The sequence below is a fragment of the Mytilus californianus genome, unplaced genomic scaffold (genome assembly GCF_021869535.1).
Source record: "Mytilus californianus isolate M0D057914Y unplaced genomic scaffold, xbMytCali1.0.p SCAF_25, whole genome shotgun sequence".
In the NCBI taxonomy this organism is placed as follows: domain Eukaryota; kingdom Metazoa; phylum Mollusca; class Bivalvia; order Mytilida; family Mytilidae; genus Mytilus; species Mytilus californianus.
In genome coordinates this window covers 2,478,958-2,497,864 of record NW_026262674.1, presented here as the reverse complement: position 1 = coordinate 2,497,864, position 18,907 = coordinate 2,478,958, and the positions used below count along the sequence as shown (strand labels likewise).

Sequence of the window (18,907 nt, the reverse complement as noted above, 5' to 3'; positions counted from 1 at the left end):
TAACTCATTGAAACGCAAAAACACTGTATACATTAACGAACACATTAACAATAATCGCACTTCTTTCAATGAGTTACGATATTGGTATTTATTAAAAAGTTTAATCAGTGAGTTCGAGTCAACTGGTTCTTTTTTTCTTTTTTGGACGAGATAGTATTCTCTTAGCACCTTCTAGTATATTCTTGACTAGTTCAGATTCGGTTGGATCAGTTACGCCAGCAATACGATGAGCCCATTTTATGCTATAAAATGCTGTATTTACTGAACTAAAACACTTAGATGACTCAATCAAATGTTGCAAGTATAAACCCACATAAAGTTTATTACACGGAAGTACGGACGTTATTTATTTGTATTTTTGTGTCCACCTTAGAAAACGTTTGAAACCTCAAATATATTTTGTAACGGTCGTCCTTGCCCTCGAATCTAAGACAGTTGCATTTAGATTTGAGTAAAGTAGTCGGAGTTCTGTGTGCTTAACCGAACTTAACTGTGACCAGAATCCATCGAAAAAATGTTCTAAAAATAGATATACAGTAATTATAATCTTTACTAACAATATTACTTTTACACACATAATATATTTACCTGAATCAATGCATATCAATCGGATCCAGTGACCATACAGTATTATTAAAAGATTTAGTCCAGTGACCAAAGAGCATAACATCCAGTTCGACAAAAACGTCCAGTGACTTCCAACACACACATTACATCAATATTCATATAGTAAAAACAATTCTGTAAATAAAAAATAAATATTACCAATATGAAGCGTCTAACAAAACAGCCAATATAGTTCCTTTAAAATCTCCTCTCACAAATACAGAGTTCAAATTATTTCCAGATTCGAAAATTCTCTCTGGTTCATTAAACTGAAGCACATCATTTATGTACTTTCTATATTTTAGACCAGTGTCAAAAATCAACGGCCAAAATGGCGAAGAAGGCCAATTCGGAACTATCAGAGTTCCGTTAGCTTTGCATTTTACTAGATGGTTTATAACCCTGCTAGCCTCAGTTACTGGAGGTACTAGCCAGTTGTTCTCACCGTACCAGTCGCACGTGAAAGCGTCGACGCACAAAGAACCTGGGTTCCAATATAAAGAATTAAATTTTGGTAATTTCGTATTTTCAAAGCTAGCAAACCTATCCACTGAATATGGACCCCATAAAGCATTCAAGAATGTGAAAAATTCATCTGAAATACGCCAGTCGTCAATATTGACAATTCTACTTAGCATGTCAGCTTGTTCATTCTGTTCCCTTGGAACCCAGTTGACAAAAATAGTAATATCATGTTTGCGACTACAATCGTAGATTGATAAAGCTAAAGACTGTAATTCTGGTACTTTACTACCCTTGTGCACTATTGTTACAGCGTTTTGATTATCTGTATAAAACGAGACAGTGCAATGTTTTAGCAAACGTGCAAAACTTAATAGAGACAACTCTATTGCTTTGACTTCCCTCCAAGTGGAACTCGTCATCAGTCCAAGATTTGTGCATAATCTGTTCCAGATCATCAATATATCCAGCAGCTCCTGTATTGCTTGCATCAGTGAATATGAAAAATTCAGAATCCAGTCCTAACAAAGAAACTGGTTCTAACTTACAAATGTTATCTCTCCAAAATATCAGATCTCTGATACATGCGTTACAATAATTTATATTAATAGATTGGTCCCAATCATGTCTTTAATTTATAACTGTAAACAAACCTCTCGACATGATCTGTGTAATGTGCCCTAAAGCAGGCGTAAAAGAAATAATTTTACCAGCTGTTTTTGCTAACAATCTTATTTCACTTTACAGGAACTGTAAAGTATAATTATTGACTAATTCAATTAAATCATTCTTTTTTCTATCTGGTATATTGAGTTTACATATGCCTGAATTCCAGATAAAACCTTACCACTCTGATTTTTGTGTTGGTGTCCAGTGACATTTATCTCTGTTTGGTACGAGCCCCGATGATATAAGATCTGACTTTATCAAATCAGAGTGCATTTTACATGTGCTTTCATTCTCGGCTACACCGAACCCGTCATCTAAATAAACAACGACATTGATTCCTTTCTTTTAGCCAATATTTTACCAAAGGTCGGACGACTTTAGTAAAGATATATCCACTAGATTTCAAACCAAAAGGAAGTACAGTAAAAACAAAAAACTTTGTTACACCTCCTAATTTCCAGGAGAAACCTAAATATTTCTGATGCTCATTAAAAATATCAATATGATGATATCCTGATTTCATATCAAAAACAAATCCGAAACAATTAGAAGATAAATACTGTTTAACCACTTTCCAATCTTCGAATTTAATCTTGTTATCGACTACTTGTTTGTTTTCGTGTCGTAAATCTAAAATTAACCTGTGTTTATTTTTCGCAGTCGAGACTGTCAAAGGATTAACCACGTGCGGTCTACTCGATACTTCACGTATCAAACCACCTTTCATTTAATCTAAAATAGCTGTTGAAACAAATTCACTATTATCAAATGCTGATTTATTATTTCGTAAGAATATTTCTTCAGGCTCGTGAAGCAACAGAATTTTGTAACCGTCTTTAATAACATTCAAAATGAGATCTGAAGCATTAATTTGTTTCCAAAAGTTAATAGAATTTTTCAAACGACCTTTAACATAAATATCAGAATTACAATTTTCATGTTCATAAAATGTTTGAAAAATATCATAATCTTGTACCTTGAAAATGTCACTGTTTTAATCTTTAAGAAGAAGAAGATCCTCTGGGAGGTCCTGTCCTTGTCTTTCCCTTTCTGCAGTCTCTTGCCCAGTGTCCTTGCATGCCACAGTTGTAGCAGACGTCTGAGGTCTTGAAGTTATTTTGGTGGCCGACTCTTTGGCAGCTGGCGGCCAAGCTCCCTCGAAAGGGCTGCAGGCAAAATGTAGCTTCAGAACCACCTGAACCATTATGTGTCATTTTGGTTGCTGAACCAGATGCTTCTGCCGGACGTTTTCAATTCTGCGTTTATCTGTTCTCTCTGCTTTTATCTTTTTAACTGCCCTGTTGTCTGCTGCGCGTATTCTTTTTTCATCTTCCGAGTCTCTGGCCACTTCATCTAAAGGTATTCATTAATAGTTCTCCAACCGCCCTCGGACTTATCTGCAATTATGATAAATTTATTTCTCTTCTTGAGCTGAACGGAGGAATCTTCTAATACACGAACTGCCTTTTTTGGTAGATTCTTCTCAATGTAACTAATTGCCGTGCTGATACTGTCTTGAATATCAGAATTAAGCCCAAATTGTACTTGATTCCCCTTAAATTTAAGGGTATTCTCTGCTTTATTTGCTCTCTTTACTAATGTCTCTGTAGTATCTGAAAAATTCTTCTCTATGCCGGAAAGTTTATTATTAAAATACGTTGTCATCAAAGAAAACAAATCTGCATTTGAAACTTCTGGTGACTTATCTAGTTCTGAATTACCTTTTCTTTTCATTGATTCTGCAGCAGAACGTAGGTCTTCAATTGACTTGTCAGGAGTCTCGGTTAATTCTCTATCGTCGAGGTCTAGTTCTGAATCGGACATCTTGATAAATTGTCTGCAAGTCGAGTGGTCACCGCCCAGCCTTCGATAAACTTGAAACCCGTTTTCAATCTATTAAATACCCTACTAATTTGCATAACTCGTTTATTCTCTTGTTACACAAGAAACTAAAATAGATCAGAAAATTCATACGCATACCGCACATAAATTTATATAACAAATGGGCATTGCAATTAGTATCAACAGGTCAAATAAACAAGAAAGTACGATTTGAGAGTACTCGCAGTTACTGACAGCTAGTTAAAAGCCAAAAACATGTAGCTCTCACAAATGAAAGAAGAAATTAATATATCAAAAACTGTACAGACATGTAGTTGTGGACGTCCACAATAAAACTCGTATATCCTTGAACATTTCGGTGAAATTGCCATGGAAGAAAGAGTAGGCAATGAAATTCTCTAGGCATACATTTTTTCCCTGCAAACATACATTGAAAAACATTTAATATTTCAAAGTACAAAAGTTATCCATTTTTTTTAAATTTTGTTTTCCTGCAGACATACATTGATCATTTAATATGGCACCGTACAAAAGTTACCGGCAAACCATCTATTTTGAAAATATTGCAAAGTCTGCAAAAGGGACTAAAATTCGTTAATGAAATTGGGATTCATCACAATTCTGAAATATTGACTCATTCACAATCATTAAATACTGGAAGTAAATTCAAATCCCGTAGAAACAATCTTAGAACCCTGGAGGTAAATTGAATGTTTGAAAGTTTTGCAAATTGGAAGACGTCACTCAAATGGTTCTGATGCTCATTTAAATTATTTGTACATGCTAGTAGGAGTTATAGTTGCTAATGGAAGGTATAAGTACTGATTAGTTCAATGTAATGTCTCTTTAGCAATGTGTAGCAATTAAATGAATTTTATAGAGTTATAACCTAAAATATCGATCTATACTACTTAAATAACGAGGCCTAATTTGTAAACTGACATGACAATGAATAAAAAAATCCAACTTTCAGAAGTTTTTGTTTTCCTCATACTCAATATTACCAATAATTAACAAGTTCTGGGTCGAATCCTATACCGATACCATTTGTGTATGATAGGGGTATATTTGATACGTATAAGCCCCCTGTCATTAAGAGCACAACCATGTGGAGGATATTTAGCAAACAAACTGAATCGGCCATGATTAAATGTGGACATTTAAGAAAAGCATAGAGAAAAATCACGGTTATAGTGATTAAAAACCTACCCAGTTTCAACGCATGGCCGGGACGGAACTAACCTTCAGAAAGTTAACCTACCAAAAACATAACTAAATACAAATTTTAAAAAAGGCGACCAAACCCATTCTCCCGTTTTGTATATTCTAAAAATATATCGAGTGCAAAATATATACAAAATAAGTGAAAAAGACACCATTGTTGCCGCACAGTTGCCATGACAACGAACCGGAAACCAATAAGGGCATAATTTGATTCTAAACCGTTACCACTAAATACCCAGCTGTATTCCTGGTAGAGCATGGTAGAGGGAATATCCTACGATAAAAGATCTCAGAAAGAATCTACTGATGCATTAGGGGAACAGCTAAAGTCATCAGAGATCAACACTATAGGCCTGATAGTTTTCCACATAAACACTACTTTTGGATCCAATTTGACCACATGTCTCAAACAACCATATAAATGTCTACAGAAACTTCCTTTACAATAAAAATATAATCCAAAACATTAAATATACGATGTAAGAATAATAGTTTTTATATATGAAACCAATTTGACAAGCAATTTCAATGATGCTGAAGGATTTTCTCTGCCCTGTGCATAAATGTTTACGATTCGTTGTAACCATGGACATTTGATCCATGGATGAGTGATGACAGACATAAAAAAATCCCTATTATAGTAATAAGACCAGGACGGGTTCAAATAGACAGATTTTACAGTAGTGAAGACTACGCCTTATAATCAACATTACATTATCAGATGACAATACAAATACATAAAAACAGGTTTAAAATAAGGCGTAGGTACTTGAACTCAGTCGCGGATTTTTAATGACAAAACCTATTATTTTAGAATTTGGAAGAGAAACGATAGCAGTATTGCTTGAAGTTATGTGGCATCAGTTTTTGTCTCATGAGCGACATGGGAATTACTGTTCAGCAGCTGCGTAAACTATTGGTATAAAGCTTTAGATATCAGAAGGTAGAAGACCTGGATGCTTCATACCATGTGTTCAGATACTTAATGTTACGAAATTTTCATCTATCATATATACATTCTTCCATGACCTCGTAGATATGGTATATGGGTTCTTTGCAAGGTCTACATGTCTACTAGACAGAGTTTACCTGACCTCGACATCATTTCATGGGTCAAGTAACATGATTAGGTCTGTTTCTCGGATACTATAAGTAGTAAGTCAGCTGAATCTGGTGTATATACTAATTTTGAGGGGTACATGACAGTCTGGCATGTTTCATATGACCCTACCCTTAGATTCATGGTTCATTGGTCAATGTAAAATTTTTGTGTTTTGTTCTGTTTTGGATGTACAGTACTATTAGCATTAGATCAACTATCTTTGGTGTAAAGAAAGATTGTAAGGTGTACATGTCTGTCTGTCAGGTATTATAATACATTGACCCCATCTCCATGGTCATTTGGTCAATGTTAAGTTTTAGTATTTTGGTCTGTGTTTTTTTTTTCAATTACCATTAGCAATAGGTCAGGTGTATGGAAAAACTGTAAGGTGTCCATTTCTTTCTGACAAGATTTATCTGAACTTGACATCATTTTCATGGGTCTTTGAAATGTTAAGTTATGTGATACTTGTAGTAAAACCTTTATCTTTAAAATTTTCAACATATACATTTTATGGTCAGTATAGCAAGACATTTCAGCTAGTGCACTCTTGTAATTCCTAATTTTGGCATATGACCGTCTTTAAAATACCTTTTAAAGGTGTTCATAGATACATCAATAAGAAGCAGACATCTTATACGTTCAGGTATTTCACATCCAATATATTATGGTAATATTCTTTACAAAGCACAAAAATGTCGGCATTCACCCCAACAGCTAACCAAACCTCTAAACAGACTTATTCAGAAAGGATATAGTTACGATACTGTTGTCAAGTCATTAATGATTGCATATTTTGGTATTTATATTGATTCACTCATAGGGTCGTTGCATCGGAAATAAACACATTTATTCTAAAACCAGTTGTTGGCGTGATACGGGTTATGTTCTTCTCATATATTCTATGATGGTATGATACTAAACTCCTAACGGGAGGAATTGTACTTGATTTTCATATGATGAAGACATTATCTTTCAATCAGTTTAATTGAGGTCTGAAGATGGCACGTCAGTAACTGCTAGTAGTTCTTTGTTCATGTATGTATCATTATCATTTTGCTTACTAGTTTCTTTTGTTACCTATTCTGACATCGGACTCAGACTTCTTTTAAACCGAGTTTTACTGTGCGTATTGCTATGTGTTTCTTTATTCTACATTGGATAGAGGTATAGGGGGAGGGTTAAGATCTCACAAAACATGTTTAACCCCGCCGCATTTTTGCGCCTTTCCCAAGTCAGGAGCCTCTGGCCTTTGTTAGTCTTGTATGTTTTTTAATTTTAGTTCATTTATATGTTTTGGAGTTTAGTGTGACGTCCATTTTCACTGAACTAGTACACAATTTTATTTAGGGGCCAGCTGAGGACCACCTCCGGGTGCGGGATTTTCTCGCTGCGTTGAAGACCAATTGGTGGCGTTCGGCTGTTGTGTGCTCTTTGGTCGGGTTGTTGTCTCTTTGACATATTCAATATTTCCATTCTCAATTTTATTTATATCACCTCCATGCATCAGATGACTTTCAGTTGAGTTTGGCTATTCTTTTTATGGTTCCTGGTGCCATGCATATAGCTCAAGTTTTCTACTATTGATACATCCTTAACATTGACATTGTTTGGTTCTAATAGTGGTAAATACTGTAGGTGATTCCCATTAATACCCAAAACAGGATCAAGTAAAACAAATAGATGAATTCTTGTAGAAATGGAAAGGCCAAAATCAATCTCATACATTTTTGCTACTTAAAGGTGTACAAATCAACAACAATGAACGCTAAAATTAAACTTGACCGTCGTTTACTCACAGGAAACAACCTATATAAATTCGAAAAGATTTCGTAAAAGTATTATTAAGTTATAGCATGGACACTGTCAGCCGACCACCCGCCTATCTACAATACAAAGCCAGATGAATTACCAATACTTTTCTTATGAAATCCGGTTAAAACTCAATATCACAAGAAAAATGAACAAACATGTATTCTAATAACAAAATATCTGCATGCCTTAATAAGGAAGCTGTAATGATCTTGATATCAGATATACTTTTATTCAACAAATAAATTAGTTTTAAATCTTATAAACAAAAGCTGTTTCATAGTCTGTATAGATATCTTCCCTTATTTTACTAGACACTATCATCATTCCTGTTTCTTTTTGTATGTCTATTTCAGAAGGACTTTTGATTCCATCAGCATCTGATAGTATGGTCTTATAGGTTTTACCATCTGGCGATACTACCACGATACTGCCTTTTCTAGAAGAAGCTATATAAACAAAGCCATTCGTGTCTAATGTAATCCCATATGGTTCGTCAATGTCCTGGTGCTGACATGTCCACAGAGGTTCACCGGTTCTTTTAAAGCAGCAGACTTTGTTTTCAGTGGAAATGGTCCCATAGATATTTCCTTGGAATAATGATATATGACCCACTCCTTCCATACCTTCTAAGGTTGTATGAGACATGTCGTTCAGATTCACTCTAGTACTCTGGCTGTCTCCACTGCTGATGACCAAAGTTTCACCATCACTTGCTACTCCAGCACAATCATGAGAAAGTTTGATGGTTTGAATAATTTTATTCTTTTCTACATCCACCAGTGATGTCTGACGTTTTGATCCTAATGAAACAGCTACTGTATTATTTTTGACAAAGCAGGAATCATATGGATCTTTTGTGAATGTAACTACTATTCTGACGAAGATGCAATCATTACTGAACAACAGTAGTTGTCTTTTGTTGTTATCAAGTATTATAAATTTACCATCAGGTAATATCCGACAGGCATATATACTTAACATCTTCATATGATTTGCAATTGTCAGTCTTGTCAACAAGGATGGCTTTATTTGTTCAATATCAGGAACTTTTGAAATAAAATGCTGGGCTTGATCTTTTCTTCCAGCCTTTAATTTTAGAGAAGAAGTGGTGGTATTGATATAGATATCTCCAAAGGATTTGACATCTTGTAAAATTGATCGAAGAGCTGATGAAATGTTCACCTCTAGATTCTTTTCAACGAAGTGGTCTCCACTTTCAAAATCGTCTATATGTTTTGCCGTATGTGATGTAGTTTTTTCAATTTCTGTTAGACCGATATACATCTGTAGCTCTGTTGCATATTGCGTCATTTTGGTAAACTGGCTCTGCATTTGGTTTATCTGATTGACTCGCTGTTCTATTTGCTGCACGATAGTGTCCATGTCTAATTTCAGCTTTGAATGTTTAGACTCTAAGTCATTAAGTATGTCTTGCTCTAATTTGTTTAAGTAATTATTGATCGACTTCCTCATACATCGGATTTCCTCTACGGCTTTTGTTTTCTGAATATCGATGGTACTGATCCTGGTTTTCATGTATGCTATGGCTGTATCTAAGTTTTCCTTCACATCCTCCAAATCTTTTTCAAAAAGTTGAACTGAGGCAGATGATTTTACTTGCTGTAGGATATCAGACAAGGGTTTGAGGTTTTGACATTTCTGGTGTCCATCAGTGATGCACTGGACACAGCATGGACAGGCGTGGAAAGAACAATAAAGTTCAAATTTTTTATTGTGGTCTCTGCACTGACTGCTTATTTCTTGCATGAATGTAGGTAATTTGTGGTAATCTTCAGATGACATAGTTTTATGGTTTGTAGACAGTCTTGACTTACTGTGTGGTTTTTCACAGTCGTCACAAAACAAAACCTCACATTCTGTGCACCAGGTGACAGCTCTGGTTGAGATTCCATCATCATGGCAAATTGTACAAAAATGCTTGACTGATGAGGCCATTACTTTATTTCTGAAATATATGAAAACAATCTCTAAAATAAATTTACGGCTATGCATAAAATTGTTTGCCTATAATTTTACTGTAAAATATATAAATAGATGTAATATCATGATTATGAAAGGATGCATTAAAACCAGGTTCAATCCACCATTTTCTACATAAGAAAATGTCTGTACCAAGTCAGGAATATGACGTCACTAGTAACCAGAATTTAGCTTGATCGGCCAAATAGGTATTAACCATCTTTAAAAATGATTACTGGAATATTGAATCAGATTAACAAAAATTAAAAACGGTTTTCTATCTTATTCAATCCATTTTAAACTATTTTAATACAAGTCAAATAGATTCCCTTGCGGTCATTCAAGTTTTTTAAAGACACGGTTAACCTCCGTCAAACTAATAAGCTATGCCCCCGTTTAACTAATTCTAACTTTAATGTGTCCGCCTTCTTGGAAGGTAAATCACTCAAGCAGAAAAGCAACCACGATAGATATATATTTATCTTCAATCCATTCTGTTGTCGATTTTCGTATCAAATATTCACAATTAAAATGACTTAATGACAAATACATCAGAAAATAAGAAACTTAAAGTTATCGATCAAAGATCTTTTTAAAATGCAGCAAGAAAAGTGAACCAGTTGAAAATAGAAATTTCCGGTAAATAATATGATTTTAATATGTCCACATGCAGTAGCTCTTTATCTGAAAGAAAGATTGTTGATAATTGATAAGAAAACTCGTGTTATTTCAGTATTTGTTGTCTCTAAACAATAATTTCTAACAAATGAAACTAAACCAACCAAGGATTGTGAAAGACAATAAAAAAAAATCAAATAGAAATAAATTAAATATAATAAATTTGTCAATGTGTTACTCTATATAGTGATGACTATTATTTATATTTCTGTTAATTTGTCGTATGCCCGTATATTTACTTTTTCTCTTCGTCTGTATTCCTATCGGGCATTCCTTATTAATATTTAATAGAGGGACAAATGTAAAAGAAACAGACAATAGTCATTGCTTACATACATTAAATCGATATAATTATGTATCCTTAAGGTTAATAAAACACTTTTACAATAACCGATAATTGAAACAATTTATATTAAAAGTTTTGTTAAATGAAACCATTGATTGTGAAAATATTGAAATTGTTGACTTTTTTCCATAAACAGTATAGTCTTGTTGAAAGTTAAAAATAAATTAACAAATTAATCTACTTTTAACTCTGTAATAAAGTTGTAATATTTGTTAATGGTGCAACAAAAAAAAAAAAAACAAAAAAAAACATTCACAGCAGTCAAAATAAAACTTAAAAAATCTTTCTATGTTGTGATGTTACACTATTGTTTCAGATAAGGGAGGAGGTTTGGTACCATTAAAACGTTTAACCCGCTGCAATTGTTTGCATCTGTTCTAAGTCAGGAATCTGATGTTCAGTAGTTGTCGTTTGTTGGTGTGGTTCATAAGTGTTTCTCGTTTCTCGTTTTTTATATAGATTAGATCGTTGGTTTTTCCGTTTGAATGGTTTTACACTAGTAATTTTTTTGGGGCCCTTTATAGCTTGCTGTTCGGGTGAGCCAATGTTCCGTGTTGAAGACCGTACCTTGACCTATAATGGTTTACTTTTATTAATTGTGACTTGGATGGAGAGTTGTCTAATTGGAACTCATACCACATCTTCCTATATCTAAAGCAAGGTTATACAATTGAGTTTGGTAAATATCGTGCAATTCAGTCCTCATCAAACCCTCTTATAAGGTACATTACTAAAACCCGCAAATATCTCCATTTCCCGGAATAATATTTACATGAAACAGTAATTCTTAGACTATTGCATTTTGCCTCAACAATAGAAAATTTTTCAAGCCGTAAATTGTCCACCCCTTAAAAAAGTTATGAATGCATTGAACAGTGGTTTAAAAAATAGAGCAACTTAAAACAGGGGCGTAGAAATTATTATACACATGAGGGGTGGGGGTTCTACGCGCTCTTCTGAGTGTGATTAATGGAATATTTTTTGTTTTTAATTGATAAATCGTTTGTAATACACAAGCCTACAGAAAGGGTTATAAACATTACGATCCAAAATAATAAGTCATAGCAAAGCAAAAAAAAAAAAAAAATATACATTAAATATACAAAACACATACATAATTAAAAGAGTATGATGAACTTAAACATGTTTAACTTAAATTTAATATAGGTTCGTAGAATGATAGTTTTGTATGCTTGCCATTTGAAATATTTCCGTACATTCTTTAATATGTTCTTTTTTTATCTTTTCGTAATTAATGATGTTCCTTTCTTTCTAAACTAAAAATTTCCCTGTTAAAACAACCGTATTGAAAATTACATCCTATATGTATGATTCATTTGCAATACAAAGAATGATAGATTCCTCCAATTTGTTTTTAAGTTTTGCTATAATTGTTTTTTTTTTTTTTTTTTTTTATATATATAAAAGGAATTTATCTTGTAAAAAACACAACTTTTATACATCATTTGTTATTTATCCAAAACGCGTGAATATGCACTTGTGTTTCTTAACCATTCTCATAAAAGTAACAAATCCCATTGATTAGCTGGAATTATTTTTTATCTCTTCTTCAGTATATACAATATTATAAAAATTTTCCTTTGCAATTGGCTACCTTATCTAGTTGCAGCATTATTTTGTAAATCTTTACTTATATCACAACAAATTATTTTTAATTGTTGATGTATAATCAATTTTACTTCACACGAGGGCCACAAATCGTTTCAGAACCTCATTTTCCTTTTAATTTCTTTCAATGGATTGCCCGCAATGATACAGCAATCCATCAACGACTTAAAGGTAAGGATGGAAACTATATACTACATGCGCCCTATACTTTAAATCTTTGCATCTTATTTGTTTTTTGTTTTTTGTTTTTTTAATGTGCGTATGATAAAATCCTCTTAAGTTTGTTAAAAATTAAATTGTTTTTCTTCGACTGGGTACCAGATAATCAATGTTTTTACGTATAATATAAATATCGTTAATCAATATTTTGAACTGCTAATATTTTAATAGAAATGTACTATTTTTTCAACATACATGTGTATACAATACAATATTAATCTGGCTTAAAGAAGTTGCAACCATTCTAACGTCCAGGAATTATCAATTACTTTTGAAAATGAGTGCGCAAAAAATAGGGCACGTGACAACAGTGAACTCCAATTTACAAAATTGTCATAGAAGAGGGGCGAAAGATACCAGAGGGACAGTCAAACTCATAGATCGAAAATAAAGTGACAACGCCATGGCTAAAAAAGAAAAAGACAAACAGACAAATATAAGAACATAAAACACAACATAGAAAACTAAAGACTAAGCAACACGAACCCCACCAAAAACTTGGGGTGATCTCAGGTGCTCCGGAAGGGTAAGCAGATCCTGCTCCACATGTGGCACTCGTCGTGTTGCTCATATTATTGCAAACCCGGTAAATAGTCTAATTCGGTAGGTCACATTCGTTAAAAGGGAACGGGATTGTATTTACGACATAAGAAACATATCCGATATCATCTGTGAAACGGATATTCCATAACGGTCAACCAGGTCGTGATGGCGTCCGTAAAATATACGAAGGGATGATTTCAGCTTCACCTTTTGGAGTTCTTGGTTTAATAGCTTCCTTGTGAGCAGCAACCCTCTATCAAGAAAATCATGATAGGAAATACAAGCCCGGGAATATCGCATCAATTCCATTCTATACCATTCGTATAATTCCCTGCCCCTCCTCCAGAAAAAAATGCATCCATGAATATTGGTCTAGTTGCAAGATTGTGATTGTCAAAATGTGGCACAACGATATCCCGGATGATGTTATCGCGATATTTTGGGCCCGTCATAGTCCCATCCAGAACATAAAGGTCCATTTTGCGGTCGAATGAAAAGTATCCCCAAACTGTCAAACCCCCACCACCAAACGTTGTAGTTCCAAGGATGTGCTGTTACCTGAATTCTGTATTCCGAGGACGCCAAACACGCATGCGCCCATCAATATGATGTAGAAGGAATCTGCTCTCGTCAGACCAGAAGTGCGCATACCAATGACTTGCCATTTCTGTGCAATTGTTAACTTACGTCTGGGCATCTTCCAAAACAGAATATTTATCGTATATACTGACAAAACAGCACGTGAAACACCTTACATTTTATTGCACGAAACTTGCAAGGAAAAAACTTGTATGTAGCTTTAGAAAACCTGTTTTTAAGATACCTAGGAATAAAATCTATACCTGAATTCTTACCTGTCGATTAACAATAGATTTACGAAATATATGGAAACAAAGCAGTATCAAATTTGATTTTAAAACAAAAAATAGAAGCAAAATATTAAGGTGTTGCTTAACTTTTGGCGAGGTGTATAGTTAGAGAAAAACGTCGACTTTGAACTATCTTCACGATCCTACTCATGAGTGAATAGAATCCATGTGGCCAATACTAGCAAGAAGGATTGACTATAAAAATCATTGAAATGGCTAAACTGTTTGTATATCTAAATATTCAGTTATATAATATATAAGATAAGATATTGGAATACTAAATATACAATATATGTTCATTGTCGGAAAATATAAAATTTTATTTGTATGAGCTTTAGAAACAGGACGAAAAGCGAGGCTCGCCGAGCTTTTCCCATGTTACCTAGCAAGTACAAATAATTTTATATTTTCCCACAATGTACATATATTGTTTTTATCTTGAAATTTACACCCAAAACTTGAAACTTTAGTTGTTTATATCTAAATCATTGTCTCTAATTTTTCAAAGAAATCGACATAGTTTAAACGCAGACCGCAAAGAGGACCGTAAAGTGAACTGGTACGCGAAAAGAAATATCCAAAGTACGGGATTGTTCAACATGGAAGCGGGGTAACAGGAGACTTTATTTGTACAAGTAAAAATAAAGCATAAATTTATTTGGGTACCTGTTATTTGTACAATAATTGGCTAATTGCAGGATAAATCTCTATATTCTGTTTGTTCTTACGAATAATTGGTATGTTTTTTCTCATTGTTGCAGGCCGCGGAAGGTGGCCACTTTAAATTTGTTAGTTCGGGCCTTTAACAGCTGACTTTGTGGTATGGATTTTGCGCATTGTTGAAGGCCATACGATGACCTCTACGTCATTTTGTCTCTGGTGGTGAGTTGTCTAATTGGCAATTATACCGCATCTTCCTATTTTTACATTGTCACTGACAAGTAATTAGTTTCATACGTTTAAAATATGTTAAGATTTAACAACACCAGTACATATACAGTGCACGTGACAGATATATTTCAATTACAACACACTTACAATAGTTAGTGCTTTTATGGGTGTGAAGAATTGGAAATCACTTTCTTCTTGTTTTTGAAACGAACATTTACGAATGTAAAACTGTAAAATTTGCCACACTGCATGTAAAAGATGTCAAGACAGTACGTTTCAAAGTTGATACGAAAAAAATGAACCTTGAAACCTGAACAATTGAAGAATTAACGTTTTTAAGTGCCGGCTGCATTGACTTTGTAAATAAATTCATTAGTAAATATAATTAAAGAACACATGAAGGTCAACACATGAATTAGAATTCAAGTATTTTATATGGCGGTTTGTTTGCTTGAGAATCATCAACTCTGTTGATATAATACGAAGTTTTATCGTGTGATGACTTTTTAGATTGCTTATACTAATAAACTCGTACCATTACCTGCGTATTCGAACAGGTCATCCAAATACGTATTCACAAATATCGGTTTGGGGAACTGATGCGGTTTAATCTTATCTGTTGCGCGTTAACATGGAGACGTCTTGATGAATAAATCAAAACGATATGATTTGGTTTAACTGTTCATGCGAAATAATTAGTTTATATTTGGTAACATGAATACTAGTATCTAAGCTCTACAGATCTATGTTTTGATTTGAAATTTTAAAAGTTCGAAACTAATTATTTGTTAAGTTCATTGCAATTTCATGGAAGATCATGTTTTGGTAAAGCGCTACCTTTGAATTTATCGATGTTAGTATAACGTCTAGTGGCAATTATCAAGCATATTCAGATCGCATCAAAAACCAAGTCTGACATTTGATTCATAAGTCACGTTAGTGAGGTTGATGGTTCGACCGAAATGAAAGATTAAACATTAAATTGACACGTACAAAGAGGAATTCTGGCTCGTTTGGAAAATACTGAAAATATTAAATTATAAGTTACTTTATATACTTATACTGCATGTGGACAAATCTAAATTGTATTATTTAATTATTTAAATTTTATTTAACAAATTTTCTTTTTTTAGATATATCTATCGGGGTTTCTTTTTCTGCTTGAGTGATTTACCTTACAAGGAGGCGGACACTTTAAAATTTAAAAGGAATTAATATTAGGTTGAATTAGTTTAACGGGGGCGTGGCTAATCAGTTTGACGGAGGTTAACCGGGAGTTAAAATATCTTGAATAACCGCAAGGGAATCCATTTGACTGGTATTAAAATAGTTTAAAAGGGATTGAATAAGATAGAAACCCGTTTTTAATTTTTGTTAATCTGATTCAATATCCAAATAATTTTTTTTTAAACATGGTTAATAGCTATTTGGCCGATCAAGCTAAATTCGAGTTATTAGTGCGACAGTTGTTGTCCATTCGTTTGATGTGTTTGTGCTTTTGATTTTGCCATTTGGTTAGGGACTTTCCGTTTTGAATTTCCTCGGAGTTCAGTATTTTTGTGATTTTACTTTTTATGTCCAGATATGTAATGATCAATATACGTATTACACATATTTATATATATTAACAATTATATCAAACATGTGAGAGGTTTAGCTAGCTATAAAAAAGGTTTGACCTACCACTTTCTACATAAGGAAAAACATAAGTAACTTTCCAATTTGAAATTTCCTTGGAGTTCTGTGCTTTTGTTATTTAACTTTATACAGAACATATTTATATGACGTCTTTACCCTTTGACATTCTTATAATCAGATGTTAACACTAGGCTTTCAAAGGAAGATCTCTCTCTCTCTGTCTCTCTCTCTCTCTTTCTCTCTCTCTTTCTCTCTCTCTCTCTCTCTCTCTCGTTTGTATTCTGTTTCACTGACATAATTTTATATATGTTGTAAATTTACACCCCTGTCCAAGGTAAGAGGAGGGTTAGGTGCCCACTCACATGTTAAACCCTCCACATTCTATATGTGCCTGACCCAAGTAAGGAGCCTGTAATTCAGTGGTTGTCGTTTATTGTGTATCATTTTCGTATTTCGTTTATTGTTTATTTTACATAAATCAGGCCGTTAGCTTTCTCGTTGGAATTGTTTTACATTTATAATTTCGGGGCATCTTACAGCTAACTATGTGGTATGGGTTTTGCTCATTCTTGGAGGCCTTACAGTGATCTATAGTTGTTAACATGTACGTCATTTTGCCTCTGGTGGAGAGATGTATCTGGCAATTGTATCACACTTTCTTAATTTTATATTAAAATTGTACAAAGAAAGACAACTCTAAGGTGTCTATGAAACAAAAAGATTGGCACTATATTATTTCTTTTTTTAACGATTGAAAACCTATTAATTAATTATGATTTTTCCTTCAACATGCAATATCATTAATTTGTCCTTAAATAGTTAAAGGCCAGTGAGTTGATTTATAGATTTTAAAAGGAATACTTTATACTGGTTTGAGCAAGTAGACATGATTTTCCCTGGCTATACTACAGCTCTCAGATTCACTGAGTAAATAAAACATAATAAGTGAGTTTTGCATAATTTCTAACGACACATCTTTGATTGAATTAAGATGATCATGGATATTCAACAGCTCTTTTCAATTACGTATTACTGAATTCATTTCACTTGACTGGGCGGAGTTTAATCCGTTCGCTCATTATAGACTAGTCCATCTATAGAAAGGTGTTTTGGGATAAACTCATCAATGAAGTGTCTAATTATATTCATTGATCCGGTTAAAATATGTAAACAGTATATGTGTATCCGTAAAAAAAATAATGAGACACATGCGTTGATTTTCTTGTAAAGCGGAGTTTAAAAACATGTAAAAATTGTCACATTTTGGAAATTGTGGATATGACAGTAAAACTATAACGACAGCAGTTGTAATATCTGCATATGTCGTTATTCTATAATGTTTTGGTGACACTGATAGGTGATTAGAAATCAATAATAATTATAACGGCAATCTTCCTTATCACACACATCTTCAAATAGACTGTCTTTTTGCAAATTGAAACGTAAGCTCCGCCCGATCAGTTGAAAACACATTGGTAATATAGGGGCAGATTCATCATTTTTTAAAAGGGTTGTTCCAAGCCAGGATAAAGGGGGGTTCCAACCATATGTCCCCATTCAATAGCATTGATCATGAAAATTATTGGTTGGGGGGTCCATGGATCCGCCACTGAAATGTGCACTTTAGCATCCACACCCTTCTTTTATATTCTCTGTGTTGCAGATATTTAAAAAAGTTTAAAATCCTATAAACTAACTATGATTCTTTTCTTTAAAGTTTGCCACAAATTATAGAGTTCGAATTTAATATAATATAATGGTTTGAGCAAGTAGACATGACTTTCCCTGGCTATACTACAACTCTAGGATTTATTGATTAAATAACGCATTATAATTGAGTTTGATATATTTCCAAAGGACACATCTTTGATTGAACTATGATACTTATGGATATTCAACAGTTCTGCTCTTTTCAATTAATTATGCACTTGCACCACAAAACATATCTTTTATATTCTGCGTTGCAGATATTTAAAAAACAAGAAAAAAAGAGACTGAGTGGAGATATTATCTACACAATATGTACTGTGTCAGAATGAGCAATAATTGCTCAAAATAGGTAATTTTCTGATTCATGTGTTGTCAGTCATGTTTCTACTTTCTGTGTTAATGAAACATTGATTTCTTATTTTAACATTAATGTTATGCAGTATTTATTATGAACAGTTACCAGAGTTTAATAAATTAAGAACTTTGAGTTATAAAATAAATGAGCAATTGGAGTATTTAAACATTCTTACCATGCACAAATTGACAGTCAGATAGGAATTTGCACAAAGAAGTCAAATTCTGGGACACTTGACAGTTTAATATTTTGTTTTGTGTACACACATATCTGATATGACTTAAATTTATTGATTACAATTCTATAGACAAAAGCACTAAACAAACCTT

At 33.5% G+C, this 18,907-nt stretch overlaps 1 protein-coding gene across 15 annotated transcripts in view; it reads right to left on the bottom strand.

Annotated features, from left to right (window-relative positions):
- Positions 1 to 18,907, bottom strand: part of LOC127732530 (uncharacterized) — a 273,118-nt gene that overhangs the window by 193,841 nt on the left and 60,370 nt on the right. Inside the window, exon 1 of one of the 15 annotated variants that reach the window (XM_052241579.1) lies at positions 9,468 to 9,529. The exons of the other annotated variants lie outside the window; for them this stretch is intronic. Within the exon in view, the coding sequence (XP_052097539.1) occupies positions 9,468 to 9,523 (56 nt within the window). The 5' untranslated portion in view covers positions 9,524 to 9,529. Of the gene's footprint in view, positions 1 to 9,467; positions 9,530 to 18,907 lie in introns of those variants that run through there. 15 annotated transcript variants of the gene reach the window in all.